The 22160-nt window shown below is 36.8% G+C and overlaps 5 protein-coding genes and 1 long non-coding RNA gene across 14 annotated transcripts; 4 read left to right on the forward strand and 2 right to left on the reverse strand.

Annotated features, from left to right (window-relative positions):
- Positions 1-61: 61 nt before the first annotated feature.
- On the forward strand, positions 62-1181 carry LOC105182863 (uncharacterized). The gene is made up of 2 exons (XM_011140610.3): positions 62-352; positions 734-1181. The coding sequence occupies exons 1-2, from the start codon at positions 297-299 to the stop codon at positions 1065-1067; spliced, it is 390 nt and encodes a 129-aa protein (XP_011138912.1). The 5' UTR covers positions 62-296; the 3' UTR covers positions 1068-1181.
- A 3-nt stretch (positions 1182-1184) lies between these two features.
- On the reverse strand, positions 1185-3632 carry PIG-Q (phosphatidylinositol glycan anchor biosynthesis class Q). Of its 2 annotated transcripts, none has more exons than XM_025302129.1 (5): positions 2610-3632; positions 2053-2333; positions 1703-1895; positions 1505-1619; positions 1185-1414 (listed from the first exon to the last, which is right to left on the reverse strand). In XM_025302129.1, exons 1-5 carry the CDS (start codon positions 3417-3419, stop codon positions 1224-1226), a joined length of 1590 nt encoding a protein of 529 aa, XP_025157914.1. In that variant the 5' UTR covers positions 3420-3632; the 3' UTR covers positions 1185-1223. The 2 variants fall into 2 exon arrangements, with proteins under 2 accessions (XP_025157914.1, XP_011138914.1); XM_011140612.3 differs by having other exon boundaries at positions 2628-3631.
- Positions 3633-3914: 282 nt separating this feature from the next.
- Positions 3915-9750, forward strand: lt (vacuolar protein sorting-associated protein light). 6 transcript variants are annotated; one of them, XM_011140609.3, is made up of 14 exons: positions 4166-4186; positions 4503-4643; positions 4783-5065; positions 5186-5384; positions 5642-5796; positions 5924-6164; positions 6486-6747; positions 6830-7321; positions 7502-7838; positions 8007-8243; positions 8522-8566; positions 8648-8721; positions 8805-8863; positions 9548-9750. In XM_011140609.3, the coding sequence occupies exons 1-13, from the start codon at positions 4166-4168 to the stop codon at positions 8856-8858; spliced, it is 2541 nt and encodes an 846-aa protein (XP_011138911.1). In that variant the 3' UTR covers positions 8859-8863; positions 9548-9750. The 6 variants fall into 6 exon arrangements, with proteins under 6 accessions (XP_025157901.1, XP_011138911.1, XP_025157900.1 ...); XM_025302115.1 differs by having other exon boundaries at positions 8522-8559; XM_025302116.1 differs by lacking the exon at positions 9548-9750 and having other exon boundaries at positions 3915-4186; positions 4864-5065; positions 8805-9007.
- A 1485-nt stretch (positions 9751-11235) lies between these two features.
- Positions 11236-14971, forward strand: LOC105182893 (potassium/sodium hyperpolarization-activated cyclic nucleotide-gated channel 1). The gene is made up of 10 exons (XM_011140666.2): positions 11236-11243; positions 11325-11549; positions 11623-11809; positions 11917-12051; positions 12150-12345; positions 12642-12833; positions 12944-13042; positions 13165-13286; positions 13402-13666; positions 14573-14971. The coding sequence occupies exons 1-9, from the start codon at positions 11236-11238 to the stop codon at positions 13645-13647; spliced, it is 1410 nt and encodes a 469-aa protein (XP_011138968.2). The 3' UTR covers positions 13648-13666; positions 14573-14971.
- Positions 14972-17239: 2268 nt separating this feature from the next.
- Positions 17240-21325, forward strand: LOC105182861 (protein yellow). 3 transcript variants are annotated; one of them, XM_011140605.3, is made up of 3 exons: positions 17240-18231; positions 18832-19732; positions 20010-21325. In XM_011140605.3, the coding sequence occupies exons 2-3, from the start codon at positions 18969-18971 to the stop codon at positions 20530-20532; spliced, it is 1287 nt and encodes a 428-aa protein (XP_011138907.1). In that variant the 5' UTR covers positions 17240-18231; positions 18832-18968; the 3' UTR covers positions 20533-21325. The 3 variants fall into 3 exon arrangements, with proteins under 3 accessions (XP_011138907.1, XP_011138906.1, XP_011138910.1); XM_011140604.3 differs by having other exon boundaries at positions 17240-18072; XM_011140608.3 differs by having other exon boundaries at positions 17240-18072; positions 18835-19732.
- LOC112589323 (uncharacterized) lies at positions 19526-20152 on the reverse strand. Its single transcript, XR_003113454.1, has 3 exons — positions 19976-20152; positions 19684-19841; positions 19526-19586 (listed from the first exon to the last, which is right to left on the reverse strand). It is a non-coding gene; the product is annotated as an uncharacterized LOC112589323 (long non-coding RNA).
- Positions 21326-22160: the final 835 nt, after the last annotated feature.

Here is a 22160-nt window from a genome sequence, read left to right on the forward strand (position 1 = left end):
GATTTTGATTTATTAGCAAAAATTGTATATGGTATATTTTGAGAAATATTGAAATCGTTAAAATATGATAAGTGACAAAGCAAATGAGTCCACAGGATGACGAAAACTACGACGGAAGAAACGCATGCGCAATTTCGTCTTTCGATCTAATAACCTAACTTTAACATTCATCGTATCTGAGGAATGTCATTGCGAACACTTCCTAATAAAATATAAAATAGCCAGTAGCGAAAAAGAAAAGTGGAAGAACGAGAAGTTTCATAATTGTGAACAACTTTGATATAAAATTATTATAAATGTTACGTAACTTTATTGGCAATGTTTCACCGTGGAAGAAGAATCTATTCAAAAGGTAATCGAAAGCTAAAGAGCTGTTTTTGTTTGATCATTTCGACATGTTTCAAGTATCAATTGAATTGACAGAATTCATTAACAATTCGTGTCTCATTATTACAGAACAATAATAATCAAATCAAGTGTTGGTCATTATATTTTTAATTCTGCTTAGCTTACTCAACTCTGATAAGGTTATGTTAGATTTTGCAATGATGAAAAACCAAGACTTATTATCATTATTCTGTGAAAAACAAACAATAATTTGTTCTATATGTATATAATATGGTATAGGGTGTTAAGAAAAGAAAGTTGAAATTCATTAAATGTATATATAATAATAATATATAAATGTATATCTTGTATATATACAATAATTTGACTATGTTTTTCATTATAGGTATAACATATCACAGGCTATATTTAATGTTAGACATAAACAGAATTTAGCTAAAGTTGATGATGATGAAGAAGATAGCCGTCCCATCAAATATTCTCTATCAAAAGCTGCTCATATGAGAGTTGACGAATATCGTATTCCATATGAAGATAAGGAACCTAGATATCAGTCAGTACTTGTAACATTAAGTTTAATTGCCTTTTTGGTTTATTTCTGTATCTTAAGAGAAGAGAATGATATTGATGACCTAATTTATGTTGACTTAGAAACTAGTCTAAATCGATGTGAAACAGAGTATAACAAAAAGAAGGCTGCTAAACTTGCATTAAAGTAGAGAACTTGAACTTATCATAGATATTACCATACTATTATCATAGATACTACATAGACTATTGTTAATTTTATGAAATAATTTCATTTATTATGCAAATACAATATTTGTTCGTTATAATGGCTATTTATTAACACATAATTAACAGACATCAAATATTTATAATGGGTACAATAATTTACCCCATATGATATTATTTAATATTGTGTGCCATTCAATGGATGGATGACAAGTAATTGTATCTGGAATACATTTCTTCCATGTAAGAGACCAAGGTGCGATGACTAGAGTCATTGATAATGTAGTAGGTCTCTTTGGATGGTTAGGATGCAATCTAACATCAACTGTATCTATGAAAAAAATATTGACATAATTTACAATATTATTTATATCAGATGTATCATATAATGAGTTGTTTTATTTCCAACTACAAATCTTACTACAAGTACTGTAAGAATGCAACAGCCATTTCCAGAAGGTATAAACTGGCATAACTTGTAAATAAAACTTCAATCTGGTCAGTAAACCATCAAACCCAATAGATACTAGCCTGAGCTGCAATCATGTATGATAAATATCATTGTGAAATTATCTCAATTAAACTTTTAAGAAAATTGAAGTCAAAGCATACATCTTACCAATGTAAATACTGTATAATACACCCATGTTGTCGGCATTAAAAACACAAGAATAGTGAATGACAGAGTTCCAACAAATAATTGATCTGTCTGATATTGGCAGGAGTCTACTCTTTCACGTAAAGGATTCTTTTTTTTTCCAAGGAAAAGTCTGAAGAGAGCTGTGATACCTCTCAGCTGAATGTTAAAGAGTCTGTAATAAACCTGCTTCTTCAATAATTTGCAACAGTTAATTATTAAATACAATAATAAATCGTTTCATGCTTATTATTTGTCATATTTATCATCACATGCGCTTATGTGAAGCGGTGTACTATAGGATTTTTTTGGAGAAGATTTATCACACACACCTTGCTGCACAAACATAGATGCAGTATGTATGAAAGCTGACAAGAGCCAAGAGATCTGCAGCGATGGATAATTGAAATGTGATGCCAAGCCTTCCAAATAAAAGTAATATTTTGAATGCAAGATCCATAAGTGGCTTTGAAAATATCAGGAAAGTCCACCAGAGTTTTATATGATACATGAAGAATTGGCCCATTGTATTATTCAGAGCATGATTAAGTTTTAAACCAGCTGGCACACCCATCAACCAAGTGATCAGATCCTTTAGAGTCTCTACAACTTTCTAAGAAAAAAAGAATTGCAATTTTTAAAGCTGATTGAAATGGACAAAATCTGATAACTTGCAAGTATATATTATATCAAATCTTATTAACAAGGAATTTACAAGGAAAATTGTATTTATCTCAAGCAAATATTGCTTTAACTTAATTTCAGAGAAATAAGTTTTTATATTTCAAATTGTCAAGCTGCTTGAAACTAAACAACAAGTTTCAAATTAAATTTAACTTTTACCAAAAAAACAAGTATAAATTTGTATATACATAACATACACACATACATATATTTTCAAACTTGCCTCTGCATTGTTTAAAAGCAACTGTGATGGTAGTGTATCCTCGACATAATATCGCAACAATCTTAGAACAAATATTCCTAAAGCTATATCTATTATTATCGCCCATGCGTAATTTCCTGTCTTTAATGTAAAACCCTTATTACGTATGACTGTGACCAACATCCACTTAATATTCTCCAACCAATCATGAACATGCAAGCCAAGAGAAGAATATCTTAAGACTAGCAATAACTTTCCCGTCACTTTGGATAGTAACAGAACTGGATACAAATAAAAAAGCATATGATAAGTCAACAGAGTTTCCTTAATACGAATAAATCTTGATTTGACTCTTAGTTCATCTTTCTTGCCCTGGATAAGTTTTGCCAGCTCAGAGAAATGATCTCCCGATATAGTTTTGCTCTCGAATAATTCTGTTTCCCGTAACGCTCGCTGGTCATATAACACGATTATTGTGCGTATTGTCAATGGATCAATGTTAACATTGTTGAGAATAATGTTTGTCAAACAATATTCAGTTCTTATTTCATTCCTGAAGCATTTTACTGTAATGTGTATCCAATCAGAATGTTTTCGATCTAAAGATTCTTTGCTCACATTACTCGGGTTAGTGTAACATCCGATGGTGTCTAATGCGCATTTAATTGACTCCAAAGAACCTACTTTCCGCAATCCGATAATGTAAATTCTTTTTGTATTATTTTGTGTGTCATGAATCACTCTGCCAAAGACATAACCAGATGGTTCCATGTGTAGTCCTTGTGGGATAAAAACTAACAAATTGTTCGTCATTTTCAAACCAAAAGCATAATCATGTGTGACTTTAATTTTTATTAATATTACGCGACATCATGACACTTTATACATCACTTCTTTTATGAGATTTTATTTCACATTATAAATGGAACTTTTTCCGAATGTATCTAACATATCTGACACATATCATTGCCGCTTCTTCGAATCAACTATCATCATCGATATGAATATATAAGATAATTAAACATACGCCTGATAAAAGAAACTCTTTAGTAACTTTAAGTCTAATAAATATTAGCTGCGTTCCGAAATTCACTGCCAGTACTGAAAATACACAGTTTGTGTCACGTATACTATAGATTTTCAGTGCTGGCAGTGAATATCGGAACGCAGCCATTGAAGAAGTGTTTCTGCAATCTAGTGTAATATTGGTAACCAATCGAAACAAACCAATGTCACATAATGAAATGGCGTCTTTAGTAGAAGAAGAAAGCAATGTGTGGTGTTGACTTTTAACAATCGCAAACATAAACGTATTTAAAGAGATAGCCAACTTCCTTAAATCCACTAACCAATCCATTTAATCCTCCCTCCCCTTAACGCAGCTGGAGAATGGCGTATGGATACGCCTTACTACCTAAAGCCATATACCGAACGAACGAACGAACGTGTATCGACCTAACTTCACTTGACAGTACTTGAACTCACCCTAACCTGAAAAGATCACAATTTTGACAGTTCTTAACTTATTACGTTGTGTTGACGGAAACCAAGAAGTGAAGATGGAAACAACACTAAATAAAGTAAAATATCATCGTGAATCCGTTAATTCTTTTTTTAATTTTTATATTATTCATACTCTGTGTCTTATTATTATTTGTTTAAGACATTTTTGTTGTTCTAATTGCTTTGTTTAAATCGTTCCATCTTATCACCTCCTAGATAATGTAAATGCTGAGTTTTCTCATCATTTCTTGTTTTAATTATTCAAATCATACGAAATGAAAGAGATTATTACTTTATTAGTTATCGCATGCAATATTCAATGATTCAATGCTGAGCCTCATATACACATGGAACAGAATTTTTTATAGTTATTAACCAAAACTTGATTCATAGGATGAGCAGAATAATCAAGATGACTCGGATTCTTCAGAAATTGATGAAGTAGAACCTAGATTAAAGTATATGAGAATTCGCAATGATCTAGAACATATCCTACAGAATGATGCAGCTAGCTGCATTGCTGTACATCCAAAGGTAAAGTATTGCTGAGTAATCATGAAACTAATTTGTAAATCATTAAATAGTTATTTTCAGCATCAGAATTAGTATGGACATTGATTTTCTGTTTATATTTATTAATCACACTAGTTTCTTTTTTCTTTTCTTTGCTTAGTTTCTCTGTCTAGGGTCACATTGGGGAATGATTCATCTTTTGGACCACCAGGGGAACAATGTAAAGTCTAAAACATTACAGGCACATACAGTGGCAGTCAATCAGATTTCCATAGACCATAATGGTGACTTCATTGCTTCTTGTAGTGATGATGGAAAGGTTTTCATTTATGGACTATATAGTACAGAGAACAATCATAACATGAGTATGGGCAGGCTGGTAAAAAGTATAGCGATTGACCCAAATTATTACAAAAGTGGCAGTGGCAGGAGATTTATTACAGGTTAAAAAAATATATGAAATTTTATTTAGATATTTGTGGTACTTGATGATTTGTATGTAAAGTTAATTGGTTATTGTTTTTGGAACTTTAATGCCATCTACACATGTATGTAACTTATAGGTGATGACAAATTGGTGCTTTACGAGAAGACTTTCCTGGCCAGAATGAAGTCAACTATACTTTGTGAGGCGGAGGGTGGAGTAAAATCTGTTGCTTGGTCTAGTCGTTTTGTCGCTTGGGCCTCCGATACTGGCGTGAGAGTTTATGATCTCGATGCTAGATGTTCACTGGGACTGATCAAGTGGTCTCGTACAGCAGAGTAAGCGCTCACACAAAGTAGCGCATATAGCATCATATGCGTTGCAAGGTGTGTCAAGGAAGTTTTGGCGCTAAGTGAATTATGAATGAAACGAAAACCACTTATTGTTTATTTCCTGTGAAAGCAGCCGTTGCCACAATAATGTTAATTGCAGCGACTGCGATCGATTTATTGCATCAAATTGGAATTCACTTGGAACCAGAAGTTTTCTACCACACTTTTTGTATCTCACACAATTCTATGCCTTTTTCACGTAGCGCATCGCCAGAACATTATAGGTGCAATTTGCAGTGGTCGGACGATAAAACGCTGCTGATAGGATGGGTGGATGTTGTACGGGTCTGTCAGATTAGGAAACGTACTATGCAAGAGATGGTAAATCGAGACTTGCCTGAATTTGTAGTGGATCCAGGTAATAAGTGAAAAGTTTCATTAAAGTTTTCTGAATAAACGAAAAGCAACGTATGATCTGATTTGAATCGTATCAAAGATTTTTTATAAACTTAAAAATCGTTTATACAAACGTACATTTGTTTTAGTGTCAACATTCCAAGTGGATTTTTACATATCCGGTATTGCGCCATTGGGAAATCAGTTGGTATTGTTGGGATGTTTAAAAACTCTGGATGAAAATGGAAAAAGCCAGCGTCCGACCTTACATGTGGTTGAACCTAATGGTCAAGATTTTTCAGTGATATGCGCAAACTCACTCACTCTACGTGGCTACAAAGAATATAGCTGCAACGATTATCATCTAGACTGTTTAAAAGAGGAAAACAGGTGAGTGGTAATGCTATCGGTTCAATATAAGACATCTCGAAACAACATGTTTCTAATCATAGCTTCCTTGATCAAGTTGGAGGTGATTTTTCTGTATTCTCGATACTTCCTAAAAGAAATTAAAGAAATATCGAGAGAGAATATTAGCGAGAATATAAGATATTAAAATTTACATTTAAATGTAAATGTAAATGTACTGCAAAATTACTTTCTCTTCTAGGTACTGAAAATTTGTTTTCTTATCCTTATTATATGTTATTAATGTTATATATGTTATTAATGTTCACCATTGTTTCTCATGTAAAAAAAATAACTTTACAGATTTTTTATCGTCAGTCCAAAAGACATTGTAGTAGCCAGTTTATATGATGCAGACGATAGGATCGATTGGCTGTTAAATCATGGAAAATTCGAACAAGCTCTAGAAGCAGTGACAACAAACGGCAAAGACTGCAAAAAACATACGTTATTGTACGTGGGTCGTACTTATTTGGATCACCTGTTAAAATATCAAAGGTACGACGAGGCTGGGAAACTTTGCCTCAAAATTTTAGGGCGAAACAAAAAATTGTGGGAGGAAGAGGTAAGTGCTATTCTCTCAAGTTTATATCTGTGGAATCTCTTTCCTTCAATAATATGTAAATAATTTCCTTTTGCCGAGGTAGGTTTACAAATTCGCCAGAGTGCATCAACTACGTTCCATCTCGTCTTATTTGCCTCGAGGTGATATCACCCTCGATCCATTGATTTATGAGATGGTACTGTACGAGTACCTAAAGATGGATCCCGACGGCTTCTTGCATCTGGTTAAAGAGTGGTCCCCGAATTTATACACAGTGGCAGCAGTAGTTAACGGCGTGTTGGAGCATTTACTAGTCCACAATCAGCGACAGAACGTATTATTGGAAGCACTGGCAATTTTGTATATCTACGATGGCAAATACGACAAAGCACTCGCTATGTACTTGAAGCTGCGACACAAAGATGTCTTCCAATTGATCCAAAAGTACCAGTTGTACAGTTCGGTATATGAAATGATCGAAGGTCTAATGGATCTGGACACGGAACGTGCCATACAGTTCTTCTTGGAGAAAGACCGAGTTCCGTCTGAAGTTGTTGTGCAGAAACTTCAGCATAATCAACGTTACTTATACCTGGTATATGATTCAATGATACTTTTGTTATTCAGAAGTATGTGAGGAAAACGCATTTCGGTTTAATTAATCAGGTCATATTCGCGCGGCTTTAACTTTCCTACGTTTTATCGAGACAAACGATTCTCCGTATGAATTTCTCCTTAGGAAGCTTCAACCACATAATGTCTTTTTTATTTTTAGTATTTGGACGCCTTAGATAAAAAAGATACAAAGGATTCTAAAGGCAAGTATCACGACTTGCTGATACGATTGTACGCTGATTATTCGAGGGACAAGCTGCTGCCACTCTTACGTCGCTCTGATAGTTATCCGATACAGCAAGCCTTGGATATATGTAGTCAGCGTCAATTTTATCCCGAAATGGTGTACCTTTTGGGTAGAATGGGAAACACTTCAGAAGCTTTGGCGCTCATGACAAGGGAACTCAATGATATGGAGAGTGCCATCGCGTTTTGTCAAGAACACGATGATAAAGAACTGTGGAACGATCTAGTTAATTACTCGCTCGATAAACCTGGTATGAATCATAATATATGTCGCTTTTACCACATTATATCTGTTCTTATATTTGAAGAAAAAGAAATCTGCTTGTGACATTTTAGGTACTAATTACGAATCGATCCATTTTAACACAATATCAGTATATAGAGTTTGTAAACAACAAATTCTTTTTCGTATATTCCAGCGGCTATTACCTTCCTTCTCCAAAGAATTGGTACCTACGTCGATCCACGACTCATGGTACAAAGGATAGAGCCCACTTTAAAAATTCCAGGACTAAAAAGAGCATTGGTCAAGATGATGTGTGACTATAATCTGCAGGTGTCCGTGCAAGAAGGTTGTAAGAAGATTCTGTCCAATGATTACTTCAATCTTCACGAGAGGCTCGTTCGTTGTCACCAGAAAGGCATATTTATCGACGGTAGTGTACGCGATTTCGTAGAATTTTGAAAAGCAAAGATAACGAATTTATTATAGAATTATATATTATAGGAATATTATAGGAATAAAGGAATATTATAGAAATATGCGATTAAGTGTTTTATATATAACTGAAATATCTCATTTTAGTAAATTTATAATAATATTTTCAACAATCTGATAGAATAATTAGGATAATAGTACGATAGAGATATAAACTATATTTTAAGATATAAAAAGATCTTGCCACTAGCATATCTGTTTTTTTTTTTTCTACAGACGACCAAATGTGTGGAGCTTGCCATAGGAAGATAATTGTAAGAGGTATTTATACAAATTGTGATTAGGTATTAACATTTAATTATACAATTATACATAAATCATCTACTACATTTCTTTTCCTAGAGCCACGGGACATGGTTGTATTTTATTGTAAGCACTCTTTCCATGAGGATTGTCTGCCTAACTTTGAATTGGTTGTATGTATAATGCTTTTTCTGTAACAACTTATATCGCTTCGTTGTTATCATCGACGCATCGTCATTATGATCATTATTTCCAGGAAAATTGTGTAATATGCAATTCACAGAAGGAAATGACGCCTGGTAGAAAATGATAAAGGTAAAATTGCATCTCTCGTTATATGACATGTGCAATATCTAAAGCTTGAAGTGGATATACGATAATATACTTCAGTGTGTGTGATACCAAAATTGTGTTGCGGTGACGTAAACAAATTTTTGCATAATAAAATAGTTAAAATTATTTAATAATTGAAATTAATGAATTTTAATCTAAAACTTTTTCAATTCACGCAAAAATTTTTCAGTTTATGATATCAAACTAGACCGAATTTTAATCCATTTTTTTTATTAGTTTATTTACTTTGCTTTAGTCTATATTAATATACTCTATATTAATATAATATATGTAGTAAAGTAATATATGTTGATATAATAATAATAATAATAATATAATAATAAATGTACATATTTTTTATGAAAGTTTGAGAAGAAAGCTTTGTAATAAAATATTATTTTTCTCAAATCTTTGTAAATGATTTGTAAACGATTTGGAAACGAATATTTCTGCTTTAAATTTAATACAATATAGTTCTTTATTTAATATATGAATCTACATAATATAATAGTAAACTTTTTAGAATTTAATAGAAACGTTTTTAAATGACTTACATACTATTTATGGAGTGGATGTATAGAAAAGAATCAGTCTCTTTAGAAATTTGATTCATCCTGCTCAAAGAATGATTTATGGAATTGTGATGCAAATATGCACTTTGTGCAGAACCTGTGAACGTCGATGTTGGACGATGTTGGACCTTCAGATATTGCAGTGGACGCGTTTCATTGTCAGATTGCTTCGCAGATTGAATCGACGTGCCAAACTTTCGGTTTTTTGGTGAACGCTTTGAAGTGTTGTATCGTGAAATCTATGACGTCGACAGGTTTCACTGATTAAAGATCAACAATAGAAATATCAGTTGATGATTTATGACTATGATTTATCGAAGCAGATTGGGCTGAAAGTTTATCCTGTGAATGTTATGTAATTACCGATGAGAAGAGTCAGAACGTAGTCTGCAATTAATTGTTTTATTTCGGGATAATCCACCAGGTAATCCGTGTGCTCAGCTATGTTGCAAGACTGTCAAAGAATTCTTTGTAAAATTTTTACAAATACACACACACACACACACACACACACATACACATACACATACACATACACACGCGCACGCATACGATAAGAAAACATTTCGAGTAAAAAACAATATTTAGAAGATGTATATAAATTGATCATAGAAAAAAGGCGATAGTATTTGTATTTATTATTAGTAATGATCTCTACAAATTCGTTTCTATATAAACAACAAAAAGAATAATTATTAAAATATTAAATTCACGAGTATTATATGAATAATCTGATAACTAATATTATTAATTTTAGGCTTTTATTATTCAATATTAGCCTTTGACTTACGAATAGAAATAAATTTATGCGACTCGATACAAATGTATCGAGTCGCATAAATATGACACAAAAATGTCGTACATACCATTCTAGGAATCATTCTAATGTCAACTACATGTGTATATTTTAATAAGAAGTAAATTAATATACAATTATAATAAAGGATAAATTTGCTATCAATTTTTATTTATTATCATTCAGTATATTATTATTAAAGATTATAATTAGTTAAAAGTAAGAAATTACTTTTATATCTAAATATTTGGAGAACATCTCGATATCTTGCATCCATCGTTCTCTCAATGGAACATTCATTCTACAGTTTTGTTTGTATCGTTTAAAATTATATGAAATTCTGCCTCGTGATATGTCAGAAGATTTTTAAATATGTTACGCGAATTTGTCTCCTCTATGGATCTTGTATTGCCCGCAATTAGATTTATGTTGGTGTTACTGGTTACCAAGTGGCGCGAGTAGCACTGATGGTAGCACTGAGGCGCGAAGAAAGGACAATATGGAAGAAGATATTTAATTATCCATCTGTCATGTGAGAATCTGATCGATCTCGACGGTAACAATTTTTCATATCCTTATTTAATTACGTCTCCATAAGCTCGATAAGTGTCACACAATCGGCGTTCGTAAGAATAGTAGTTTCCGCACTGAAACTAGAATCGGTCGCTAGGCGATTGCCATACTTTGTTGCGAAACCGTACTTTGTCGTTAAGCGAAGCGTCAACATGATGATAGATTTAAACATCTCGAGGAAGCAAGGAAATTTGCATATATGTGACCTGCCCAAGTCGTCCGACAGCAATTTGCCGAAGTTACCTCCGAATGCGAAATTTTACAGTCGCTGGCGGCGAAGTCTTCAAAAGCTCGTTCTCGTCTCGGCCCGACATCCCTTAACTCGATCAGTTTTGCGTAGCCAGGCGGCTATTGCCTTTGAAAAAAGAAGACACGCGAAGTCACCTTACCGGTGGATGATACATCCCTGCAGTATGTTAAGGTACGAGAATTAAAGGAGAGATAACCTTGACTCCGAGTACAGACTAGATATAAAAGATGTAGTTGGAAATACTTGCCGTAGATTCTACTGGGATACGATAATGGCCGTTATCTTCTTGTATCTCTTCGTGACGGTTCCATATATTATGTGCTTCTACAGAATCGGGAAAAGTAGCGGTCCCGAACGATGGCACATTGTGTATCCCGCCTATGCTGTTTGTATTGTCGACATACTTTTGAATTTTATGACTGGTTTCATATCCTCCGACGGATACGAGATTTTTCTTGATGCTACTTTAACAACGCGGTAACATCTCAATATACAAGCATAAAAAAAAAAGACGAAGGAAAAATTCATTATTTCTTGTCCTTTTACATAGGCATTATGTAAAAGGATATTTCTTCGTTGACTTGGTCAGCTCGGTACCGTACACATGGTTCCACCCATTGCGTATTTTACCGCCTGGTCCTGATTCGAATTCGGCTTTACTTATTGTCGAATTTTTGCCTATTTTGAAGATAATTCGTATGCCTACGTTACGGCGCAATATTCAGCACATCAATATAGTAATTCGTAATAAAATCACTAAATAACACAAATCTATATATTTGCGGGTCGAGTTACCGAATTGAATTTAATGGACAAATTTAATTCAAAGCTCTATTTTACATAGATGTGTGGAATACCGCGAACTAAAAAGGCAACAATATGGTTAGTTATCATAACACTATTGATTATTCATTGGAGTGGTTGTGTAAGTTACATCTTTCCATATATTGTCATGCATATACGGGAGAGACCTATGGAGGTATGTTAAATCTAAAATTCTTTCATTTAATTTGATATTTTTAAATCTGTATAAAAACCGCAGTCTGTCTCATATTATTTTAAATGTAATGATTTTAGGAATCAGGCACATATTTTATATCAACTAAACTTTATAATAAGCCAATCTGGAAGGTCTATTTAATATTTGTTCACGTTGGAGTAAGCAATTTGGTTGGTTCCAGTTCCATTGAATTTGAAAATTTTGGCATTTTGGACAGAATGATTCGATGCGTATTATTACTGTGTGGAAAGGGTTATACAATCTATCTCATTGGTATAGTATATATTTTGTCTTTTTAGATCTGAATCGGAATTTAGATCTAAATTTGGATCTGAATTTAGATTCGAAAATAAACAGAGAAGGAAAAAGAAGTAGAGACAGCTTAATGATTAATAAAAAGCTAAAAAGGTAAACGTAGAAATCAATGTGTTGAGATTGGTGTGTCTTTTCAAAAAGCTGTGTAATGCTCTAGTACACTATCTGCTTTGAGTCATTATTAAAAGTATTCATATTTGTCTATGAACTTTGTACCTTACAATGCTATTGTGACTCACTGTTATGTATCATAGTAACGATATTGCAACTCTTGGAATCGTCGGCTGAGCCGGAACTGAAGTATCAACTCATTATGCATCAAGTGAAGGAGTACATCTATCAGAAAAGGCTTCCGCGACATCTGCAAGACAAGTTGATTTCCTATTACGAATATCGTTATCAAGGCAGCTTTTTTAAAGAGAACATTATATCCGATACTCTTTCAAGTTAGTTGAGAGCAAAAAATATCTATTAAGACAGATAAGTTGATAACTAACTATTTAATTGCTGAAAATTAAAGATGTAAGAAAATAATGTTTTTCTGGCTCTCCTGTAGATCACTTGAACCGAGAAATTTTACTTCATAGCAGCCGAAGATTGCTGAACAACGCGATTCTTCGCAACTTGACCCATAACGTCCTTGGTCATTTAATGAGTAATTATCTCCTTTCTTTCCTGTTTATAGCTGTCAGTCATATTTATATCGACTTTTGATTGTCATTGTTTATTACTGAAGTTGAATTATGCAATTAACGTTACATACATATTATAAAATAGGTTTATTAAAACCGGTGTTATATCTCGAGGAAGATATAATTTATAAGGCAGGCACTGAAGGTGACTGCATGTATTTCATAGCCAGCGGAACCGTCGTATTGATCACATTCTCGGGGAAGGAGGTAAGCGACTGAAAATATCTGAAATTCTTAAGTTGTTGTTCAAACACCCCAATTTTTAAATATTTTTTCCCTGGTGTTGTAATATATATTTGCTCATCTTTCAAATTGAATATAGATATGTCACATGCACGACGGCGACTACTTTGGCGAAACTGTTCTTGTTTATCCTGATCGAAGTAGAGCGGAATCAGTGATCGCCTTGGAGGTGTGCGAGTTGCTTCGTTTGAATCGTCGCGACTTCAAGTATCTTTTTCCGCCAAAATCCGAATTCTACGCTAACTTGAAACAAGTTGCCCAGGAACATTTGGAGAATATCAGCAAGTTGACTGAACCAAGTTTCCATGAGGGAGAAACGATGTAGTTTTATTCGATTCAAGCAGGTGAGAAAAGTACTGAGTAAATGAAATTAACGATTAAATTATCAATTTATAAGGTATCACAAAAATGAATTCTTTGAATGTCTGTTTGAAAAAGAAACTTGCCAGGTAGTCGAACGCTATATACGGATTGTATTAAACATCCGAGACTTTTCGTTCATCCGAAGCGTCTGCAAAACTATTCGACGCATGATAACGCTTTAATTAAATTATTAACGTTTCAAAACGCAAACGTGAAGGGTCTCGAGTGTTCCAAATTTTTTCGCAAGATCGAGAAACATAGTCTATCGTATCTCATCGTATCATATCGCTTTATTCGTACTTTATCACTTGTGTGCAACGTTTACTTCGATGCAGTAATTAAACTCGATACATTCTAATTCAATCTTTTGAACTTACAAAGTCAAATCAAAGCTAATTACCTCAACGCTTAGTATCGTTATCTTCATCGATGTTGTTCGTTTCTCGTTACTGTCATTCCAATTTATCCATGGACAATACATCGTTTTCTCTGTTGAGGAAAATCTATGGATCACAGACCGACGCTCGCCTCGCGAATTAGGGCCACCGTCCTTGTATGCTGCGTAATTAAGCGATATGAAATTACATTGCGCGGGGAAAAGGCGAGAGAGTCAATTATCCGTAACCCGGCATTCCTACGCGTCCCTTAAAGGATTTTAACGGCGAGTCGTCAACGACTCTATTTGAAGTTACGTTCAATTGAGCTTTTTCACGAATCCGTCACAGTGAATATACGCGCATATATGATACGCAATTATCATCATTGTTATTATAATATTGTACTGATCAGTTGGTCGGAAGTATCCAACTTCCGTTCTTGTAACACGTTCAAACCTTTCCCTTTGTAGTAAAAGAATATAAAAGATGAAAAATTAAAATTTATTATAGGTTGCCATAGTCACACCAGCCGTACGAGCCACACCATCCATCTCGTTAATTGGTAGTCTCATCTTGCGTCGCCTATTTTTTCTTTCTGGAACGAGAAAATGGGGTGAACGATCGAATGGATGCGATGGATGCGATAGATAGGACGTCGCGAGAATAAGTCAGTCTGATTTAACGAGCATAAATGTGACCGATATGTAGGCAAAGGCCACACCTGCTTCCGTTTCCCACTGGCCTACTAAAACTGACGCCCGGCGTTGCTCAAAATAGAACCGCCATTCGAAGAAAAGCAGCTAGTCGCTCCGGCAAACTAGGAACACCAGAGAGAACGAAACAGATATACAGGTGTGTGCGTGTGCGCAAGGAAACGTGTAAGGTAAAAGAAGCGATGATAGTCGGAGATTGCGACTGATCGAAATTAAATGGGCTCAAACGGGCCGAATGTTGCCTTATCGCGCTTAATGGATATTCATTACTCGCCACGTTGGCTATCGCCGAAGGAAGTTTTATTGTTCCTGCAACGTTTCCTAATAATAATAGTAGTAGTAGTAGTAGTAGTAGTAGTAGTAGTAGTAGTAGTAGTAGTAGTAGTAGTAGTAATGACGCGTAATATCCTTAGTAAGCAGAAATATACTATAAACGAAGATACGCGCGATATAGTTTGCGAGTCGTTCGAAATAGTTGATAATCTATTTTGCTTCGCAGATGATATTGTGACGTTTAGCGGCCAATGTTACTACCGATATTATGCCATATTAATCTATATCAACAGACGAATACATGGATCGTTTAATGTTCACGATCGTTTGATGTTGTCCTTGTGCAAATCTTTGGAAGATAGCGTGACGTAATAGAATCCAGCCCGAAACCGGATTCATGGAACGTAGCGTGATCATATGTGTAGTCTTCTCTCTCTTCCGTGCAAAGTGCGTTCAAACGAGACATCATACTCACCTTCATTTTCGTTTCGTTATGGACGGAACTATGACGAGGCCGCCGCTTTTGTTTCCATTACATTCTACGTAGAGTAGCTTAATTTAAACATATAGACACTGCCGATATCTGGCTAACGTTACAGCAGTCGTTTCTATGTCAGGAAGTGTAATCTTATACCAGATATCCAAACAGCACGACAGATCATATGTATATTCTATGAGTGCGTCGGAGAGACGCCATTAGCGCAACCAACGCAAACTCTACCAAAACTGTACGTGAGACGCGATAATACGATAGTGATAGCGAATATCACGAATAGCATAACGTTAACTTTACTACGTCATACTGTTATATCATTTAACAACCTTGAACATACTTGAACGGTTTATGCTTTAAAAATACTAGTTGACAAAGAGAGTTGTAATTTAAATTTTTTTTCAGATTCAGTATTCTCAAGCTTTACTTCCACAAAACTGTCCATTACAGACATAAATAATAAAATAATGAATATGATGAAAGTACTCTTCAAATGCAATGACATACAATGATGCATAGTTTACAACATTTTAAGCATTCACGGGGCTTACAAACACTAACGGTACCAATCCGTTATCTCGAAATAAATAGCGTTGGTAATGCATAATAATGGCGTATAACACTACCATTAGTTATAGTAGCACTATCACTTAGCTTTGTGAACTTGTAATGCTAAATAGCGCTAATGGCGTCTTCTCGGACGTACCTTGTGTAACGTCAGACTAGCGCGCCAAAATGTATTTCCGTCAGAAAATCGTTACAGAGTTATCTTTTTTTTTCAGAATTTACTAATAGAAACTATGGAATTGTCCGAACGAGGTTTTATTTTTCTAACAATCATAACACATAGCGTTTGCGGTCAAAGCGCACTTGCTGTGTGTTTACACGTACTCGATCCTGGAAATGGAAAAATCCGCAGATCTTTATACTCGGAACTATATTTTGCACTAGGTGGAGTTGCATGAGTTTCGCCGCACATACACAAGGTGTACATCTCGACATTAATTCCCGCAAGTGTTTCCTCGTCGATCCGACCTTGGTGTCGAGCAACGGATCGTCATAGTCTGGAGAAATCGTCGTCCGGTGCGATGTGTTTGCATACACGCGCTTGATTCGCGTTGACAGAGGCAGCACGGCGTGAGAAAGCCGAAGGAGGGCGGCGGACGAAGGGGAATGTAGCATCGTTGCGTAACAGCCTGTTGTCTCGCGCTGCAACGACACTCGCATGCCCGTATTCGCGCGTGTTGATGCAATTCGCAAAAATATCTACAGCATAGCATCCACCGAGCGGTGAAAATACGTATGTACGTACATATGTCAATGAGACGTGCATCATTTGCGAATGCATTCGCATGGGAGTCACGTTGCAGCGCGACCAATGGGGCTCGAGATGATATTTTCGGTGGTAGCCGCGCGAACGCGCAGTAGACTTTCTCGAAATGGTAACTCCAAGACAAATGGATGCGGTCGGCACGAACGTTTGAAGGACAACGAGTATATTTCCAAGGTTTTAAAACAGCTGATGTCGAGTGTTAGGAATGAACAGAAATGAACGTAAATGTTTATCTCGAAACACGTACATGCAACTTTCCCTCGAATTATTTCTGCATGTTTTCGAAATCGCTAGGTTGCATGAAGATATACAAGCAAAAATCAAAGTAACGCATCTGCTTGCAAGCCATTTTTTCAGCCATAAATTTCCGCAACTTTCACTCGCTCGCTTTGTTCATTTACTGCTTAATAGATTTTAAAGTCGTTCGTTCTCTCGCGGTCGTATTGTCTCAACTCCAGTGCAGTCTTTCCAAAGGGATACAAGTTGCGAAACGATCGAAGATAAACATTTTACTATTATTCGAAGCTCACTGACTTCATCGATTTCCCGACTTCGATCCCCTCGATAATAATCGTAAATCACTAATGGTATCACAGATCGTAACGCTGGAGATTGATTAATCAATTGAACGCATGGAAGATTGGGAGAGACAACATGAGACAACCCGCGAGATCAACGAAGGGCTGCTAAGGGCTATTTTCACAGCGGTTACATCATACCGGGCCGAAAATTCATGTCGCAACTCAACAGAGCGCGGAAATTTGCATCTCTGCGTCATTTCGCTGCCTGTAAGCTCGATGTAACATGGGCGTCTTCCCTTCGTCCCTAGCCGTGTGTAAATACACTTTGGACGCGCGAGTGGGAGATCGACGCCTCCCTAACTAGTGGGTGGGCAACGCAGTGGTGGCGTTGCCGATGACGAAGGTGCCGCGCGCCTCTCGTCAGTCAAATAGCGATCGTCGTTGTATGATCATTTAACGTCGCACTTGATACAGACGCAACCACGGTACACGCGACTCTGACCTGCGTACGAAAATAACCACTTCTCCGAGGACGTTTCTCGCGCGCTAACAACGACGTCGTTCTTCCAGTTACGCGTGAGACGTCGTTCCGTGACTTCGCGACTTCGCGAAGACTCTCTTCTAAGTCCGCGTGTTAAAAGTATAGTAAACATCAACGAACCAGTGACAATAAAGAAGTAAATATTTCGGGGAGATACTTAATATCTGTGTGGGAAATTAGTACAAGCGCGTCAAGATTTCAAAATCGGGGGGGAGATAGATCTGAAGACGTAAACATTAAACGAGTGAAGATGTTAAATAAAAATAGAATTCTTATATAATACAGATCATAAAAAGTAAATTTGTATTTATATAATATTATTTCACTTGTTTAATATCTAAATTCTCTCTCTTTCACATACACTCTCTCTCTCTCTCTCTCTCTCTCTCTCTCTCTCTCTCTCTCTCTCTCTCTCTCTCTCTCTCTCTCTCTCTCTCTCTCTCTCTCTTTCGATCCTTGAAATAATGATGCACAATCGTGAATCGTTGAATCAGTTATATACCGGATGAGAGTAAAGACCGTTTTCATTCTGTAGAAGATTTAGCAGCAAGTGATACGTGCTTCAATATAGAACACAAAAAAGTTTATATAAAAGTTTATATAAATATAAATCAAGAAATCGCGCATATAATAATAAAATAAATAAACTTGCAATAACGAATCTCTTTTGTAGATTTTGTCCTTCTTATATAATGATGCTGTCATTTTCGTATAATCTCGCTCTCATTGGATAAGTTGTTTTGATAATTAACATTTTCTGTTTGCACGCCAAGTAGGACAAGAGAGAGAGGAAAATAGAATTTTACTCTTCGTATTCACCCAGCACGTGATTCGTGATATTGCTAAAACTTTTGCATTCACATTAAACGCATCTTCAAAATATAATTTTCTAAAGCAGGACTGCACAGTCACAATTGTACGCAGGAAGGAAGGAAGTGAAATAAGCAGGGCTTAGTGGAAACTCAAGTGTATGGTCACATCATTTTGTCTCGTATCGTCGCATCAGTGAAAGAAGTCTTTGATACCCGCAAGATGAAGCGATTGATGCTGTTGGCCCTCGTAGTCGCCGTAGTACAGTGCCACGAACCGTTCCAAGTGATCTTCGAGTGGAAACAGATCGACGTTCAGTGGCCGTCGGAGGAGGAACGGCAATTGGCCATTACAAACGGCAAGTACATCGCGGAGAACAACTTCTTGACTACCGTAAAGTTTTGGAAGGACAAGATGTACCTAACGATGCCGCGGTGGAAGGACGGCGTGCCGGTGACGCTCGGCGTTACTTCGGCAACGCCGGTAAATGGTACCACAGCGCCCATACTGGAGGCTTTCCCTAGCTGGGCCATGCAGACGCTGGGTGATTGCTCCGCGTTTCAGCTGGTCCACAGCATAGAGATCGATCCGAAAGGTCGTATGTGGGTGCTCGATACTGGCCGACCGACGACTACCAGGGAATTCAAAGCCTGTCCCGCGCGTCTCGTGATTCTCGATCTCGAGGACAGTGGCAAGATCCTCCGTATTTACGAATTCCCCGACCACGTCGCTCGTCGTAGTACCACTTATCTCAACGACATCGTTCTTGATCACGAAGACGGTGGCATGGCGTACATCACCGATAACAGCAACAACGATCCTGGCATCATCGTGTACTCTCTGAAAAATAACACTTCATGGAAGGTCCGTCACGATTCCATGAAGGCGAAATCTGAGGCGGTTTCGTTCATGGTAGCGAAGACACATGTGATATTACCGGTGCACGTGGATGGTATAGCGCTTTCGCCAGCAAGCAGCATGGACAGGTATTATTAAATTAGTGTTTCTTTACAGCCGGTAGATTTTACATTGTTGTTCTCCTCTGCGAAGAGACGTTAAATGTCAAAATACGACCATACGTGAGCCTCTCGACACCTTTATTCAAATTTTAAAATAGACTTGTATGACATTTGAAATATGACTCTTACGTCACACTTTACATCGTGTAAAGCGTGACGTAAAGTTTCGCGATAATATCGAACGACTGAGTCATCCTATAAACATCTTACGCGAGATCTCCCAAGAGACGACACAATGTTTCAGGCACGTCTACTATTCGCCTCTATCTTCCTTCCATCTGTACTCGATCCCAGTATCCGCTCTGAAGAACAACGCCACGAATATCGACCATTACGTGAAAGAACTCGGACGGAAGAACTCACAAACGGACGGTATGGTGATGTCGGCTAAAAGCGTACTTTACTTCGGTTTGCTGGCCGATGATGCTATCTCTATGTGGGACATGAAGAATTCTTCGTCCTTCACCATTGGTCAACGTGTCATGTCGCGTGATCATCTGTTGACGCAATGGCCGGACAGTTTCGCCTTCGACGAGGACGGTAATCTCTGGTGCGTCGTCAACATGCTGCAAAACTTTTTGAGTAATCACATCAAACTTGATACGCCCAACTATCGTCTCATCAGGACACGTGTGGGTGTTAAAAATTACCAGTACTATGAGAACGGCACGGCACCGGATTTACCGGACATCACCGCCGGCGCCGACTCCGTCAATTTCATGTTTGCCACGCTACTCTTTCTAGTTTTGGTATTAGTCGCCAAGTAGTCGCCGCTTTTTCCTTCATAGAGAATCGTGCATGGAAGGTGTAACGAAAGAAATATCAGCTCGTATACTTGGCACACCCGAAAGAAAAATGACCTGTAAATCCACATTACAGTCAGTTACTTAAATTATATCCAACTCTTCAACGTGCGATACCTTTCTATATGTATATACCAATGTATATACTTAAGTATACATGTGAGTATAAATACAACGCGCGAGAAGTGTGAATGTATAGAGAATGCGTGACGAGGAAGAGGTTTATCGAAAGAAGTGTGTCCATAGATATGATTAAGACGAAAAAAATAAACTTCATTCAAGTAATGTCAAAGATTATTGCGCGTCCGTTTCCTCGACCGAAGGAGGAAAAACGGTTCTCTCGATGCATTTTTGGATCATATTTTCCTCGTTATCCGCTTGTATTATGAATCTTTAGGGAGGACATTGAAGAGAGGAAAATAGGATACTTGAAGAGTGTTCTACACATAAGTGTGAGACAGCGTGCGCTTAAGAATTGGTCGCAACTTCTACTGTCTGGATTCTCGCTCTGACCTATTTACACAGTCTCGGAATTATTTATAAATTCATCTCGAGTCTAACTCAATGGAAACCGTCGGAGATATTTCTCAGCGATTTCCGACGAATATCGGTGATGAATACTTCCGACGGTTAGTCAGATCAAAACACGTTTGATCGCCGTGATCTCAATCGAATCAAAAGAGGCAGATTCAGGAGAGCAAAGAGAGAGAGAGAGAGAGAGAGAGAGAGAGAGAGAGAGAGAGAGAGAGAGAGAGAGAGAGAGAGAGAGAGAGAGAGAGAGAGAGAGAGAGAGAGAGAGAGAGAGAGAGAGAGAGAGAGAGAGAGAGAGAGAGAGAGAGAGAGAGAGAGAGAGAGAGAGAGAGAGAGAGAGAGAGAAAGAGGAGCTATCAGCTTTCGCACTTTTATTCTGATCGTGCAGCTGCAACTTGTAAGTCACAGATCATGACACAGTTTACGAAGGCTGCCGCTGTGCGCTGCTGATCGTAGAGAGCTCTAGTAAACGAATCTTACATAAACATAAGTTCAATGTGTAGATCGATTTGTACAATATTAATATTAATGGATGTATATGTACGTCTTTAATTAACACTCCACTCGACACCTCCAGCATCAGATCCAATCCTGAGCTCGTGTTACTTCAGTCTCATGTTAAATCTCCATATATATATATATATATATATATAAAGCATTTATTAATATTTATTATTATTGTTATTATTATTCTTATTATATTATTAAGAAGTTATGGAAATTATTAGTATTACTAATTGTTGTCATCGGTGCTATTAATGCTAACGTTATCATATCGAGTACTATAAATATTATTAATGAACGTTTCCTTCGCATTGTGTATAACGCGGACAAAGGCGAATTCCAAATAAAAGTATTTATTTCTTAGAACGTCGTCCTTGCCTCTTTCTCGATACAGGAAGATACGCTTAGCGATGCATCACGATGTAACGCGCGCACCGATGCGGTGAGTCACGTCTCGGTTTCTCCTGCCGGTAGAGTCCTTCGAATGATCGGTGTAAATAATACTGATACCGATGTGCACATCAGCAGCGGTTTTCTCATTAACCGGCGGCACTTGC

The sequence above is a fragment of the Harpegnathos saltator genome, unplaced genomic scaffold, assembly GCF_003227715.2.
Source record: "Harpegnathos saltator strain DR-91 unplaced genomic scaffold, Hsal_v8.6 scaffold469, whole genome shotgun sequence".
Lineage (NCBI taxonomy): Eukaryota > Metazoa > Arthropoda > Insecta > Hymenoptera > Formicidae > Harpegnathos > Harpegnathos saltator.

Coding starts and splice junctions, on each gene's coding strand:
- LOC105182861 (XM_011140605.3), top strand. CDS start 18,969: ATGAAGCGATTGATGCTGTTGGCCCTCGTAGTCGCCGTAGTACAGTGC. Junction 19,733..20,009: donor CCAGCAAGCAGCATGGACAG/GTATTATTAAAT, acceptor ACAATGTTTCAG/GCACGTCTACTATTCGCCTC.
- LOC105182863 (XM_011140610.3), top strand. CDS start 297: ATGTTACGTAACTTTATTGGCAATGTTTCACCGTGGAAGAAGAATCTA. Junction 353..733: donor AAGAAGAATCTATTCAAAAG/GTAATCGAAAGC, acceptor TTTTCATTATAG/GTATAACATATCACAGGCTA.
- PIG-Q (XM_025302129.1), bottom strand. CDS start 3,419: ATGACGAACAATTTGTTAGTTTTTATCCCACAAGGACTACACATGGAA. Junction 1,896..2,052: donor ATCTATGTTTGTGCAGCAAG/GTGTGTGTGATA, acceptor GGTTTATTACAG/ACTCTTTAACATTCAGCTGA. Junction 1,415..1,504: donor GCATTCTTACAGTACTTGTA/GTAAGATTTGTA, acceptor TTTTTTTCATAG/ATACAGTTGATGTTAGATTG.
- LOC105182893 (XM_011140666.2), top strand. Junction 12,834..12,943: donor TATATCCGATACTCTTTCAA/GTTAGTTGAGAG, acceptor GCTCTCCTGTAG/ATCACTTGAACCGAGAAATT. Junction 13,043..13,164: donor CGTCCTTGGTCATTTAATGA/GTAATTATCTCC, acceptor ATTATAAAATAG/GTTTATTAAAACCGGTGTTA.
- lt (XM_011140609.3), top strand. CDS start 4,166: ATGGAAACAACACTAAATAAA. Junction 6,748..6,829: donor AAAAATTGTGGGAGGAAGAG/GTAAGTGCTATT, acceptor TTGCCGAGGTAG/GTTTACAAATTCGCCAGAGT. Junction 8,244..8,521: donor GAAAGGCATATTTATCGACG/GTAGTGTACGCG, acceptor TTTTTTCTACAG/ACGACCAAATGTGTGGAGCT.